Source organism: Peromyscus maniculatus, chromosome 7 (genome assembly GCF_049852395.1).
Source record: "Peromyscus maniculatus bairdii isolate BWxNUB_F1_BW_parent chromosome 7, HU_Pman_BW_mat_3.1, whole genome shotgun sequence".
NCBI lineage: Eukaryota > Metazoa > Chordata > Mammalia > Rodentia > Cricetidae > Peromyscus > Peromyscus maniculatus.
Window position 1 is genome coordinate 96,617,502 of NC_134858.1, and position 15,832 is coordinate 96,633,333.

The 15,832-nt window shown below is 45.3% G+C and overlaps 1 protein-coding gene across 1 annotated transcript in view; it reads right to left on the reverse strand.

Moving 5' to 3' along the window:
• LOC102907200 (coxsackievirus and adenovirus receptor homolog) overlaps nucleotides 1–15,832 on the reverse strand; it is a 46,322-nt gene that overhangs the window by 2,145 nt on the left and 28,345 nt on the right. Inside the window, exons 3-7 of the mRNA XM_006975147.4 lie at nucleotides 10,720–10,924; nucleotides 8,183–8,352; nucleotides 6,624–6,828; nucleotides 2,986–3,155; nucleotides 552–756 (exon numbers count right to left, since the gene is read on the reverse strand). Of these exons, the coding sequence (XP_006975209.2) occupies nucleotides 552–756; nucleotides 2,986–3,155; nucleotides 6,624–6,828; nucleotides 8,183–8,352; nucleotides 10,720–10,924 (955 nt within the window). The remainder of the gene's footprint in view (nucleotides 1–551; nucleotides 757–2,985; nucleotides 3,156–6,623; nucleotides 6,829–8,182; nucleotides 8,353–10,719; nucleotides 10,925–15,832) is intronic.

Here is a 15,832-nt window from a genome sequence, read left to right on the forward strand (position 1 = left end):
CCTCCAGGTCTTAAAGGCGTATGTCTCCAATGCTGGCTGTATCCCTGAACACACAGCCTACCAAGTGCTGGGATTAAAGGCGTGCGCCACCACCGCCACGTTCTTGCTATGGCTCTAATAGCTCTGACCCCAGGGCAACTTTATTTATTAACATAAAATTAAAATCACATTTCAGTACAAATAAAATACCACCATATTCTTTCTCACACAACTAAACTTCGTTTATTTTGAAAATCATAAAGAATTTTACAGAAGCTAGTTGTTCTTATTTTTCTCATCTAAAACCCCATTAATTTTATGTTTTAAGCTATGAGAGAATAATAGAATTACTTCAAAAGTTTACTTATAATTCTAGAGCTAGGGCTATGGTTCAGTAGCAGAGCTATTTCCTAGCAAGCAAGGTCCAGGTTTCACTTCTCCAATATCAAAAGTGAATAAATACAATTATTACTGTAAAAGGTAAGTGTGCCTTACGTAAATGCTTGATTTTAGTACTGTGACTTCTCACCTGGTTAGCAAGCCATTGCTCTCTACCAACAACAGTAACTTACCAACAACTATCAGCTGAATGGTCCTCTTGACAGCGCCATGGCCATAGAACACTCCACACTGATAGGTGCCAGCATCAGAGAGCTGAACATTGGTTATATTTATAGATGCATCACCGGACCTGATATCATTACTTGTAAATTTCACGCGTCCTTTCATATCTTGATAGAAGTCATCGTAAATTTTGTCTGCTAAATTTACGATAAACTAAAAGAAAACCAAAACAGGAGGAAAAACAAACATGGGCTGAGGAAATGACTCAGGGGTTAGAATCACGTAGTTCTTTACCAGAGGACCCAGGACTGGGTCTTAGCACCCCCATGGTAGTTCACAGTGGCCTGGAACCTCAGATCCATGGGACTAAACAGCCACTCCTGCCTCCACAGGCACTAGGCATGTACATGGTGCAGAGATGAACATAGAGGCCAAAGACTCACATAAAAATAAAACTAAAAACATCTTTTGTTAAAGGTATGCATATGCCATGTTATCACAGAATTTTAAAAAAGAAATAGAAAGGAGAGAAAGACAGAGAGAAAAAAGGGAGGAAGAGAAAGTAAAGAGAGCTGGGTAGAGAGATGGCTCAGTAAGTAGATAGTTTGATGGACAAGAACCTGAGTTAGGACCCCACTGCCAGTGGAAGAACCAGACGTGATTTCACAGTTCTGTAAGCCTACCACTAGAGTCAGGGCTGGGGGCCAGCCCTAGGCCCTTGTTGGACAGTCAGTCTAGCCGTTGGTGAGCTCCAGTTTCAGTGAGAGGCCAAATCTCAAATCTCAAACTCGATGGAGAGAGATAGCAGATTACACCTGACCTCAACCTCTGGCTTCCACATGTGTGCCCACACATATACAGATGTATCTGCACACACATGTACTACATTACATTTGCAGAAAGGAGAGGAAGAGGACTGAAGGAGAAGAAGAGAAAGAAAGGAACACATTATAAGGAAACCTACAATACTTAAAAACACAGAATGGTGAAGTAGAAATGGGCTGGTGTGGCCTGGGATGTAGCCTTACAACCCTATTTTTTATTATTTTAAGCTTTGGTTTTTTATTGTTTTAAATTATATTTAGGTTGAGCCAGGTGTGGTGGCACTTACTTTTGGGCCACCAACCAGCTCCCAAATCATGACACAGAGACTCATTATTAGTTTTGAATGTGTGGCCTAGCTTAGGCTCGTTTCTGGCTAGCCATCTTAACCTGTTTCTCTTTATATACCTTTTACCTTGGGGCTTTTAACCTTTCTTTGTTCTGTACATCTCACTTGCACAGCTTCACTGGCTGCCTGGCTGGCATCTGCCTGGCTTCTGGCCCCAGGCATGTCCCTCATTCTCTCCTCCTTCTTCCCTCTTCTTCCCCTTCTCCTTCTGAGCCTAGATTTCTCCTCCTATTTATTCTCTCTCCTGCCAGCCCCACCTATCCTTTCTCCTGTCTAGCTATTGGCCATTCAGCTCTCTATTAGACCAAATCAGAAGCCCTAGGCAGGCAAAGTGAAACATATCCAATATATCTTTACATAACTAAACACACATCCTTACATTATTAAACCAATGCAGCTTAAACAAAAGTAACACACCTTTACACAGTTAAGGTAATATTCTGCAGGATAAACAAATGTAACACATCTTTGCCCAGTTAAAATAATATTCCACAACACCAGCACTCAGAGGCCAATAGAGAGTGCTGGGTCACTTGGAACTGAAGTAACAGACAGTTGTGAACTGCCATGTTGGTGCTGGGAACTGAAACTAGGTCCTGTAGAGGAGCAGCCAGTGCTCTTAAGTGCTGAGCCAAATCTTTGGGTTCCATATTCCCACTATAAAAGGAAAGCCCAGAGTCCAATGTGATTAAACACCATGAACATGATTAAATAACACAGCCCAGTACTAGAGAAGGGTTTGGTGACACTGGACAGTACCACATGCTTCTTCATTCCTGTATGCTCTTTTATTTTAATGCTCCCAGAGGGTGTAGTAAAAGAATCAAGTCAAAATAAGAACAGGCCACCCTTTACCCCTCAAGAAGGCTATCATAATTTGCCTGTGAAATGAAACAAAAAAGATAAATTGCTTTTTGTCTTAACACAATTTGGAAGCCAGACATGATGGGACATATCTGTAGTTCCAGTAACTCTGGAGGCTGAAGCCTTCTGACAAGAGTCTACTGACTCTGGCACACACACCCTTGCTGCCCAGCCCACTCAGCACACCTCTCCCGTCCCTTGCCTGCTGTCACAGATGTTCAAGTCCACGTTTTGAGAACTCCCACAACATCCTCTTGTCCCTGATGCATTCAAGGAATCTGATGACTCCTTCCTCTTCTGAAATCCAAGTCTTTCTACCCAGGTTCATAAGTCTAGGTTCATAGTAGGGACTCTGACCATGACACCACATCTGCCTAGTTAGAGTGAGTAGGCACAGGGCAACTCACCATGCGGTTCACCACCTCATTTTCAGGGCCTGTAAGCTGCATCCAGTCAATGAATAGTGGTCCTTGGCCCTCAGGGTTAGGAGTGAACATGCAGGGCAGATGGACAGTTTCCCCTTGGACTTCCTGAACTGTCTGCTCTGAAGTAGTGATGTTCACACTTTCAGTAGAACCTAGAGAGAGAGAAAAACCTGTGCATGACACTGAGCATCTGCTGTCACTCACTGGCCAGCTCCAGGCAGAAGCCAATCAGGAGACAGCATGAGAAGTTGTGGGTGAGACCTGGACCTAGAAGGATGCAGTTCCCACCCAGGGATGCCCTTTGTGAAAGTGGAACGCCTGTGGACATTACCTCATCCTATGTGACTCCCTCAGAGGACCACCCACTTCCCAGTGTTGTACAGACACAAGCTTCTGCTAGCAAGTGCTCGCCCTTCCCAGCAGATGTAGACAAGGGAACTAGCCAGAGCTTCTGGGAGCTCAGTTTTATCTACACATGCCAAGGCCAGATTGATTCATGCTAGTCACAGTGCAACAAGCTCCCTGGAAACTTCGTGTACAGTGCCTATAGAGTCCAGAAGAAGGCATATAATACTTGAGACTGGAGTCACAGACAGCTGTGAGCAGCCATGTGGGTGCTGAGAATCAAACTCTGGTCCTCTGGAAGAGTAGCCAGTGCTCTAAACCTCGGAGACACAGCTCTACCCATAACACAATTTTTTAAAAGCCTTCCATTTAGACCACACTCAAGGTGTGATGTTGAAAATTCTTTTCTGTTTTGTTTTATTTGATGTACAATAATCTAAACACTAAACGAACAATAATTTCCACAAAGTTGGGGTGAAGCTGTGTGGATAAAACGCTTGTTAGGCAAGCTCATGACCTGAGTTTGATCCATGAAAGTCTTTGATCCAGGAAGGAAACTGTCAGCTCCTGAATGTCCTCTGAAATCTACTTGCACCCACATGCTGTGGTGCCTGTGTATCTCTCTCTCTCTCTCTCTCTCTCTCTCTCTCTCTCTCTCTCTCTCTCTCTCTCTCTCTCCCCCTCTCTCTCTCCTCTCTTTTCTTTCATGCCCCCCCACACTATTCTATCCCCAGCCTCCTAAACACACAGCTCTGCACCATAGAAACCTCACTTGTCTCTGTTCCGTGAAAGCAAAGCTCAGAGCGCTCACACGCAACTCTGAGGGGTGACTCTGACAGGTGCGCTGATGAGTAAAGCTTTTGTACTCCATATTTTTCAATACACATAGAGTAGACTGAGGCCCGAGGAAATGCAGAAACTTATTGAATTCTCAGGGCAAACTCAGAAGACAAGGTTCAAAGAAATAACAACACAGCTCTCCTGAATCTAGGCTCAGGGTTCTTTCTCACAAAACAAAACTCTTGACCATCCTGGCCATCAGAGAAATGTGCAGAGCCATATACCTCCCATGGGCCACCTGGCCTCTCAGGACCTCCTGTCCCAACCTTCTGTTGACCAGAGCTTACGAAAGGTGGAACTATACCCGGAAAGCCATGAGGAAGGTAGCAGAAGTGGGGGTGTGGACCTTGGACAGTGTCTGCTCACACAGACAGTAGCAGTGGGTGTGGACACTGGACACTGTCTGCTCACACAGACAGTAGCAGTGGGGTATGGACCTTGGACAGTGTCTGCTCACACAGACAGTAGCAGTGGGTGTGGACCTTGGACAGTGTCTGCTCACACAGACAGCAGCAGTGGGGTGTGGACACTGGACACTGTCTGCTCACACAGACAGCAGTGGGGTGTGGACACTAGACGGTGTCTGCTCACATAGACAGTAGTAGGTCTTGAAAGAATAGCAAGAGAAACTATAGCCCTTGATACAAGTTCCACAAAAGAAAACAATGTTCCAACCCTTTTACAACTTAATCCTCTCCTGAACATTGTACACTCCTATATTGAAGAAGGAAAGGTGATTTGAGAATGAGAGAGAGAGAGAGAGAGAGAGAGAGAGAGAGAGAGAGAGAGAGAGAGAGATGTGCAGCTAACGAACTACTTCTGGTACACATGTTCCAATACAGAACGAAAAGTAACATGAAAAATAAACAAACCCCCAATTATTAATCCCATTATAAGAATTCCAGTTGCCGGGCGGTGGTGGCGCACGCCTTTAATCCCAGCATTCAGGAGGCAGAGGCAGGCAAATCTCTGTGAGTTCGAGGCCAGCCTAGTCTACAAAGTGAGTTCCAGGAAAGGCACAAAACTACACAGAGAAACCCTGTCTAGGAAAAAACAAAAAACAAAAATAAAAAGCAAACAAACAAAAAAGAACTCCAATCAAAAAAACCAATAAGATCCTGCAGACAAAGAATCCAAAGAATGATTATAGCTGTGTTCAAACAACTCAAAGAGGACCCGCTTGCAGAAGCCCTGCACAAACTCAGGAAGAATCCCAGTATGGACGGGTGTGGGGTGATGTGCACCTCTGAGGAGCATTGGAATTGATGGCTGCTTGGGAAGAGAGAGGCTGTTTTCTTCAGCGATGGAGCCTCTGAGAGGCTGCCCATACTCCAGTAGATGATCCACAACCCATACAAAGAAGGCTGTACTGAATGACTTGGTGTGGGGGGATGGGAGGGTCAAAGAGAGGGAGAGAGAGAGACAGCAAGAAGTTGAAAGGAAAAATGAGGAGGATGGGAGGGATAGGGGAGGAATTAGAGGCACCAACTGGGGGTGGATTTTATAAAAGTAGATTCTATGCATGTATGAAATTCTTGAGAAAAAAAAACACAACTTCACTTATTTTTTTAATTGTCGATGAATTTTACAAAGTTTGCCACAGGCTGGGCATGTTGCTGTCTGCCTTTAAATCCAGCACTTGAGAGGCAGTGCAAGCATCTCTCTGTTAGTTTGAGGCCATCATGGTCTACACAGAAAGATCCAGGCCATCCAGGAACGCAATGTGGAACCTGGTCTCAAAAGACAGGAACCAAGTGGCTGGAGTGATGGCTCAGTGGTTAAGAGCACTGGCCGCTTTTCTGGAGGACTCAGGTTCAATTCCCAGCACCCATGGGGTGGCTCACAGCGGTCTGTAACTCCAGTTGCAGGGGACCCATCACCCTTTTCTGGCTTCCAGACATACATGCAGGCAAAACACTCATAGGCATGAAATAAAATGAAAAACAAACAAACAAGACAAAGTAGTAACTCTTCTTTCGCATAAGAAAAGAAAGTGGCCTGGCGGTTGTGGCACACGCCTTTAATCCCAGCACTCGGGAGGCAGAGGCAGGCGGATCTCTGTGAGTTCGAGGCCAGCCTGGGCTACCAAGTGAGTTCCAGGAAAGGCGCAAAGCTACATAGAGAAACCCTGTCTCGAAAAACCAAAACAAGAAAAAAGAAAAAAAAAAAAAGAAAAGAAAGTATCCACTTTGTTTCACACAACTTGAGAACATTAGAAATACCCCAAAGTTTAAAATGATTATTCTAGAGCTAGGGATGTGGCTCAATGTCAGAGTCCTTCCCTAGCAAGCCCTGGAATTCACCCCTAACATAGCAAAAATTCAGTAAAATTACTACTCTAGAATCAAAGCTTTGTTTTATAAGTCACTGTGACTGTGGCGCCGTGAGCACTCACCCTTTTTCTATGACACCCTTCACTCCCAACAGAAACTTACCAGTGACAGCCAGCTGAATGTTCCTGTTGACAACGCCAGGATGTTTTTTCACTCTGCACTGATAGGTGCCAGCATCCGATAGCTGGACGTTTGTTATATTTATGGATGCGTCCCCAGACCTGATGTCATTACTGGTGAAATGAATTCGTCCTTTCAGGTCTGTATAAAAGTCATCACAAACTTTGTCTGCAGAATATAAAATAACCTAAAAGAAAACAAAAAAGGAAGAAAAATTAAACTAACTAAAACAGAAACAAATGAGGAGTGCACTTGTGTGCGTGGGTGTGGTTACCTGCGTACGAGGCGCTGAGGTTCGGAAACCACTGGGTGCCTTGCTCTAGATTCTCTCTTATTCCGCTGAGGTAGGGTCTCAAACTGAACCTGGACATAGGCTAGCAGCCAGAAAGGCCCAGCCATCCTCCTGCCTCTGCCCTTCACAGGTTGAAGCTAATAGCCTGAATTACCACACACAACTGTTCAGGTCCAGGCTAGGGATTTCCTTGCCCTTGTGCGTGAACTGTTACCCACCCAGCCGACTCTCCAACCCAGTGTTGACTTCTGAGATAAAATGTATGTAATGAAGCTAATAGGTGACATTGGAGATAAAACAAAATACTAAAGAACCATCACAAAGGCAAGTGTGATACTTGGAGATGGGATCTTTGGGTGTGCCTCATCCTCGGATCTGTCTTTGACTTTCCAGTGTTCTTCATTTGGCTCTGGTCACTTTGACTAGAAAAACTTCTACAGCAATGTTTTTATATGGTTTCCATAGTTTAACACTGATATTTTGCAGACTTTAAATTTTTGTTTGTTTGTTGTTTTATTTGTTACAGGTCCTTACTGTGCAGCTCAGGCTGGCCTGGAATTTGTTATGTAGCCCAAACTGGCTTCAATCTCTCAATCCTCCTGCCTCAGCCTACCTACACAGAGAAGGCTTGCAGGCAGGGGCCACCATGCTCAGCTTTTCCTTTGCTTTTCAAGAAATTAGTTGTAAGAATTAACTTGCAATGAGGAGAACAGACTGTGGTAATGTAGACGATCATCATACTGTGTACATCTCGTGACCACTTTACTGGTTGTAGGGGCCCTTGTAAATCTTAAAATCCTACCATGGCCAGGTGCAGTGAGGTCCACTTGTAGACCGGAAGTGAGGAGGGGAGGGTGAAGGAGGAGGATGACTGGGCCCTGGACTGTGAGACCAGGCTGGCAACATGGTGAGCTGGAAGGACACTGGACTCAAAGACAGAGGACACTGACTGTCACTTCTGACAGAGTCCAGTGACCCTGGCACACACACATTCCACACACACCCTTGCTGTCCAGCCAACTCAGCACACCCCTCTTGTTCCTCGCCTCCTGTCACACACTTTCAAGTCCAGATTCTCAGAACTTCCAGAACTTCCTTTTGTCCCCTGAAGCCTTCAAGAAATCTGATGGCCCCTTCATCTTCTGAAATCCTGGGTCATTCTATCTATATTCACAAGCCTGGGCAGTCTGCTTCCAGCCATGATACCACATCTGCCTAGTGAGAATGAGCAGGCACAGGGCACACTCACCACACGGTCCACCGCTTCATTACTGGGTCCTGAAAGCCGAAACCACTCAATGTCCAGTGGTCCTTGGTCCTTGGAGATAAAGGTGAATATGCAGGGCAGATGGACAGTTTCCCCTTGGGCTTCCTGAATTGTCTGCTCTGGAGTTGTGATGCTCACATTCCCAATGAACTCTGGAGAGAGAAACCTGTGCATGACACTGAGCATCTGCTGTCACTCACTGGCCGGCTCCAGGCAGAAGCCAATCAGGAGACAGCATGAGAAGTTGTGGGTGAGACCTGGACCTAGAAGGATGCAGTTCCCACCCAGGGATGCCCTTTGTGAAAGTGGAACGCCTGTGGACATTACCTCATCCTATGTGACTCCCTCAGAGGACCACCCACTTCCCAGTGTTGTACAGACACAAGCTTCTGCTAGCAAGTGCTCGCCCTTCCCAGTCGATGTAGACAAGGGAACTAGCCAGAGCTTCTGGAGGTCAGTTTTGTCTGTAAATGGAAGGCCAGATTGATTCATGCTAGCCACAGTGTCACAGTGCCCCAGGGACTCTGTGGGCAGGGCATATGGGTAAATTTTGATACATTTTCTGCCAAATTGTCTTTAATTCTAAATTTTTATGAAATCTGATTGTTTTTATTTGTACTTTGTTCTCGTGGCAGTGGTACTGAGGATTGAAGCAGTCTACAATGAGCTACATTCTTAGCCCTGAATGGTTAAAATTATTTCTGAACAACAAATCTGGTGAGGACAGTTTCTAAAGAAACACTGTCAAGTTTCATATATGCAGTATTAGGTTCTTTTCTGCTGTTTTGGTAAGACACCATGACCAAGGCCACTCGTAGAAGGAAGTGCTTATTTGGATTCACAGTTCCAGAAGGATAAGAGTGCATCACCATCTCAGGGGAATGGCTGTCATGGCAACATGCATTGGCAGCTGGCGCAGCAAGCTGAGCGCTCACATCTTGGATAGGAAGCAGGAAGCTTTATGACTAATGTGATGCTTTTGAGTCCTCAAATCTGCCCTCAGTGGCATACTTCCTCCAACAAGTCCACACCTCCTACACCTACCCAAATAGTGCCACCGACTGGGAGCCAGCCTGAGCCTGTGGTGGACTGTCTCATTCTAACCCTGCCCATGTCTAAATCCACTAAGTGACTGGCCTAGGAATTATCTTTAAGACATTTCTGTCATCCTCCTAGTTCCTTTCTAAAAAGGTTAACCACGTTTATTTTAGTGGTTTTGAGAAGGCATTTTAAACTTTCCCAACGTATTCTAAGATTTGTATTCTGTAACACTCGCATTTAAGGCAGGCACAGTGGTTCAGGAGGTAAAGGAGCTTCCATGTAAGCCTGGCCTGAGTTGGAGAACCAGTCTCACACACACACACACACCACATACACTCACATACATAACACACACTCTCACATATACACACTCTCATACACACATACATACATACATACATACATACATACATACATACATAACACACATATACACTCTCATCATAACACACACACACACGCACACACACTCACATACATAACACACTCACGTATACATACTCTCATACACTCACATACATACACATGCTCATACACACTCACATATATAACATGCATACACACTCACATACATAACACACATATACATTCACATACATAACACACACACACACACACACACACACACACACACACACACACACACAATTCAATCTCCAGCATCCTAAACACACAGCTCTGCACCACAGAAACCTCACTTGTCTCTGTGCCGTGAAAGCAAAGCTCAGAGCGCTCACACGCTCACACGCAGCTCTGAGGGGTGACTCTGACAGGTGCGCTGACGAGTAGAGCTTTTTGTACTCCATGTTTCAATGCACATAGAGTAGACTGAGGCCCGAGGAAATGCAGAAACTTACTGAATCCTCAGGGCAAACTCAGAAGACTAGGTCCATAACCACAGCACCAATGACAAGAGTGCAGCTCTCCTGAGTCCAGGCTCGGGGTTCTTTCTCACAAGACTAAACTTCGCTTATTTTGAAAATCTCCAGGAATTTTGCAAAAAAAAGCAGTTGCTTCTTATCTTTCTTTTTTTCCCCCTTTGGTTTTTTGAGACAGGGTTTCTCTGTGTAACAGCCCTGTTTGTCCTGGAACTCACTTTGTAGACCAGGCTGGCCTTGAACTCACTTTGTAGATCTGCCTGTCTCTGCTTTCTGAGTGCTGGGATTAAAGGCATGTGCTACCACCTCCTGACTTATTTTTCTTATGCAAAAATGTGATAGCTTCTTATTTTATGCTATTTGAGGACATTAGGGATACTTTAAAAGTTTAACATTATTACTCTAGGCTAGGGGTGTGGCTCAGTGGCAGAGCCCTTCCCTAGTAAACATGAGGCCCCATATTCCACCCCTAGCATATCAAAAATAAACAAATACAATCACATGTACAAGCCACGTCTGTCTTACGTTAATGCTGTGACTTTAGTACTGTGAATTTCACCCTGTTACTGAGAAGCCAGTCTACCAACAGCAGTAACTTACCAACAACTGTCAGCTGAATGGTTGTCTTGGCAACACCAGGGGCTTTTTTCACTTTGCACTGATAGGTGCCACTGTCTGAAGGCCGAACATTTCTTATTTTTATGGACGCATCACCAGACACAATATCATTAGTTGTAAAATGTACTCGTCCTTTCAGGTCGTAGTAGAAGTCAGAATAAATTTTATCTACAGCATACAAAATTATCTAAAAATAAATCCAAAACAGAAGGGAAAAATTAACCAACAGAAAACAAAATAAACTAAAACTTATTTCATTAACACTCTGTACATACCATGCTGCCATCGAATCAAAAATAGAAAGTTTGGAAGGAAGGAAGGAAGGAAGGAAGGAAGGAAGGAAGGAAGGAAGGAAGGAAGGAAGGAAGGAAGGAAGGAAGGAAGGAAGAAGAAAGGATGGCATACACAGGGAGGAGAAACGTGAACAAGAGAAGTGGGGGTAGGCAGGGTGAGAAAACCTACTCAAAGCACCAACTGACCAAGTAGAAATGCATCATCCACGCGGTCCTCCTTGTAGCCCCACCCTCCCATTTTAAATGGAGAACTGGAGGCTCGACATGATGGTAAATAGCTCAGCCTGATAGGGAATGCTGGTGAGGTTGGACAGGAACACATCCGTGTTCATCACTGTATGCTCCAGTTTTTCAGCTGCCTCCGAGGCTGCGGAACATCACCAAGTACAAACAACAATGTACCACTCCTTTGTTTCAGAAGAAGGCTGACCATAATTACCTGTGGGATCTAATGCAAAGAAAAAAATTCTTTCTGTCTTGATACAAAATTGGAAGCCAGGCATGATGGGACACACCTGTTGTTCCAGTAACCAGGAATACTGAGGACTGATCACGAGTTCAAGACCAACATAACAAGCTTCTGTCCAGCCTGAACTATAGAGTGAATCATTGTCTTAATAAACTAAAATTAAGAAAAAATACTACCAGCTGGAGAGATGGCTCAGAGATCTTCCAGAGGACCTAGGTTCAATTCCCAGCACCCACATGGTGGCTGACAACCATCTGTAACTCCAGTTCCATTGGATCCAGTGTCTTCTTCTGGCCTTTGAAGGCCATGCACACAAATGGTGCAATAAACACTCATGAGGCAAACATATGTACAAAGATAAAAAAAGAACCAATCTTAAAAAATACTGCTTAGGCATTTACAATTCACAAATGCCAATAACAAAAACAACTGCTTTAGACAGTTGTAAAAAGTTTAAAAACAGGGCTGGAGAGATGGCTCAGAGGTTAAGAGCACTGACTGCTCTTCCAGAGGTCCGGAGTTCAATTCCCAGCAACCACATGGTGGCTCACAACCATCTATAATGAGATCTGGTGCCCTCTTCTGGTGTGCAGACATACATACAAACAGAACACTGTATACATAATAAATAAATAAATCTTTTAAAAATATATAAAAAATAAAATAAAATAAAAGTTTAAAAACAAACAGAAAAATCAGTCTTCCCCAGAACTTCTATGTCTAAAGCATGACCTGAATGCCAATGCCTTCCAGGCTTTCACTGTTACAGGCTTTGAGGGCAACAGCGGCAGGTAGATGTAGAAGGTAACAGACTCTGGGTTAAATTTGAGTTGGGAAAGAATTGGAGTAATCACCTTGATAATTTCTAAAACTGGTTTAAGGTATCTGTCAATTTTCACATTGCCAATGAAGTCCCTCCCTGTAGACACATAAGACCTGTTACAGCGGTGCCCAGCTCATAATTACCAGGAGTGAACACGGCTGCACTAGGTGCCCTCCTGCTAAACGTTTAACTCTGGTGATGGGCAGTGCCAGCAGAGTAATTGGCATCCGGGAAGATGCTTTTCCAGGTGGGCTCGGTGGAAACCTATTGAGCAGAGGGGCAACAGTCCTTTTCTGAACTTTGTGTCCCCTAGCCTGCTGATGCTCCCCCTGGAGCTCTCCTTCGATATCTTCCTCCACTTCTCGGGAGCTAAGCACATGAAAGCAGCAGTTAGGGGTTCACAGCTGGCTCCCCTGAGGAGCTGCTGTGTCTTTTGTGCCATTTTCTCGCCGCACCCTCTTCACTCAGCCCTTGAGTGTCAGCCCGTAACACTGACGATGCATGCTCATCAGCCTTGTCCACCCCAGCATCTACCCACACAGCAACCCCATGATGGGATGTCATGGCCCTGACGAGGGAGAGCAGGGAGTAGCAGGACCTGGGGAGGAAGCTGGTACTGCAGATGGCATAGGACACAGGGAAGGAGGGATGGGGAGAGCAAAGCAGGAGTGTGGCCCAGCGCACACAGTGAGTTGGGTCCTCGTTCTCATGAATGGGGAGAAAGCGGGGAGTTTGGGTAGCAGAAGACATAGAAGAAGTGTATCCTGGGAGGAGAAGACAAGCCATTCACAAGCCGGGCAATCGCCTCAATGATTGGCACGACGACTTGAGCAAACTGAGGAGATTGCTGAAAATAAGCAGCTGCCTGACTGCCCTGATTAACCACGAACCGGAAGAATGCGATTTTCAGAGTTGACATGCCTACTTCTCTATGAACCGTGAGCAAAAATAAAGTCTCTTTCCTGAAATAGTTATTAGGTCACTCAAGAGATAGCTCAGACCTTAAGAGCATTTGCTGGTCATCCAGGGGACCCAAGTTCCATTCTTAGTACCCACATTGGAGGGCTCACAACATCTCATAACTCCAGCCCTAGAAGGTCCTGACTCTTTATCTGGCCTCTGCTGGAAACCCCTACATGGGGCACACAGCCCCTCCAAAATATATATCCAATAATTATTACTATATTTTCATGTGTTTCCTTTCCCTGGGATAATAATTTATTAACATCACTTTTTGTCCTAAATACTTTATTTTCATTTGTGTGGGGAGTGTGTGTGTGTGTGTGTGTGTGTGTGTGTGTGTGTGTGTGTGTGTGGTTATATGGACCTGTGGGTCTGCAGAGGCAAGTAGACAGCCATGGTTTCCATCGCTACCATGACCCACCGTATTCCCTTGAGACAAGAGTCTTAGTTATAGTTACTACTGCTGTGATAAACACCATGACCAAAAGCAAGTTGGGAAGAAAGGGTTTATTTGGCTTGTGCTTCATCATCACTGTTCATCATCAAAGTCAGGGCAGGAACTCAAACAGGGCAGGAGCTGATGCAGAGCCGTGGAAAGGTGCTGCTTACAGGTTTGCTCCCCGTGGCTTGCTCAGTTTGCTTTCTTATAGAACCCAGAACCACCAGCCCTGGGATAGCACCACCACCATGAGCTTAGCCCTCCCGCATCAATCACTAGTTAAGAAAATGCCCTACAAGCTTGCCCACAGCCTGATCTTTTTTCCTTTTCTTTCTTTCTTTTTTTTTTTTTTTTTTTTTCCGAGACAGGGTTTCTCTGTGTAGCTTTGTGCCTTTCCTGGATCTCGCTCTGTAGCCCAGGCTGGCCTCGAACTCACAAAGATCCACCTGCCTCTGCTTTCCAAGTGCTGGGATTAAAGGCGTGTGCCACCACCACCCAGCCCACAGCCTGGTCTTATGGAGACATTTTCTTAATTGGGGTTCCCTCCTCTCCAATGAATGACTCTAGTTGTATCAAGTTGACATAAAACTAGCCAGCACAACAAGGTCTTCATTGAAGCAGCTGACACAGAAACCAGCAGGCCTCCACAATCCTCTCGTCTCTCCCCCCTGTCCCAGTGCCCTTGTTACAGGCATACATTTCCACGCACAGCTTCCTACAGGAGTGCGAGGGATCTGAGTTCCGGTCTGCACAGCAAGCCCTCTTACCCACTGAACAATCACAGTGTCCAGTCCAACACGGCTTAGTTTTTTTAAGTAAATATGTCAGATGAAGCTGATATAAAACATTCTAAATAAAATAAAATACTAAGCCATCCAAAAGACAAGTGAGCCAGTACTTGGACATGGATAGGACCATCAGGTGAGCCCCCTTAGAGTGATCTTTGACTTTCCTGTGTTCTTAATTTGGCTCTGATCACTTGGGTTAGAAAAACTTCCCCAGCGAGGTTTTACATGATTTCTATAGTTTAACACTGATATTTTAGAGACATTAAATTTTTGCTTGTTCTTTGTTTGCTTACTTGCTAGGGGGTTTTACTGTGCAGCTCAGGCTGACCTAGAATTTGCTATGTAGCCCAAGCTGGCCTCAAACTCAATCCCCCTGCCTCAGCCTACCTACACAGAGAAGGCTTGCAGGCAGGTGCCACCATGCTCAGCTTTTCCTTTGCTTTTCAAGAAATTAGCTGTAAGAATTAACTTGCAGTGAGGTGTGGTGGGTAGACATTCCAGCTTGGATCTGGAAGTTCCAACCCCCATTGAGACTCAGGCAACTGTCACGCCTATGAGGTGGGCCAGGGGAGGCACCTGGAGACCCGAGATCTGGATGGGCGAGCGCTCTCGCAGTTCCAGGACCCTGAACGGTGGAGGTGGACCAAGCAGAGCTCCAGAGAACACCGCTGGATTGCGATACACCTTCCCCAGACCCTGCGACCTACCTTTCCCTTTTTGTAAGTTGCCCACTAAATAAATCTTCCTTTTAACTAAGGGGAGTGGCCTTAATAATTTCACCAATAATGAGGAGAACAGACTGTGGTAATGTAGACGATCATCATACTGTGTACATCTCATGACTGCTTTGCTGGTTGTAGGAGCCCATGTAAATCTTAAAATCCTACCAGGGCCAGGTGCAGTGAGGTCCACTTGTAGACCGGAAGTGAGGAGGGGAGGGTGAAGGAGGAGGATGACTGGGCCCTGGACTGTGAGACCAGGCTGGCAACATGGTGAGCTGGAAGGACACTGGACTCAAAGACAGAGGACACTGACTGTCACTTCTGACAGAGTCCAGTGACCCTGGCACACACACATTCCACACACACCCTTGCTGTCCAGCCAACTCAGCACACCCCTCTTGTTTCTCGCCTCCTGTTACACACTTTCAAGTCCAGATTCTCAGAACTTCCAGAACTTCCTTTTGTCCCCTGAAGCCTTCAAGAAATCTGATGGCCCCTTTCTCTTATGTGTTGTTGGTTGTTTTATTACTCATTACTCTTTTGGGAGGCCCACCACCCAGCTCCCAAACAAATCACACACTGAGATGTATTCTTATGT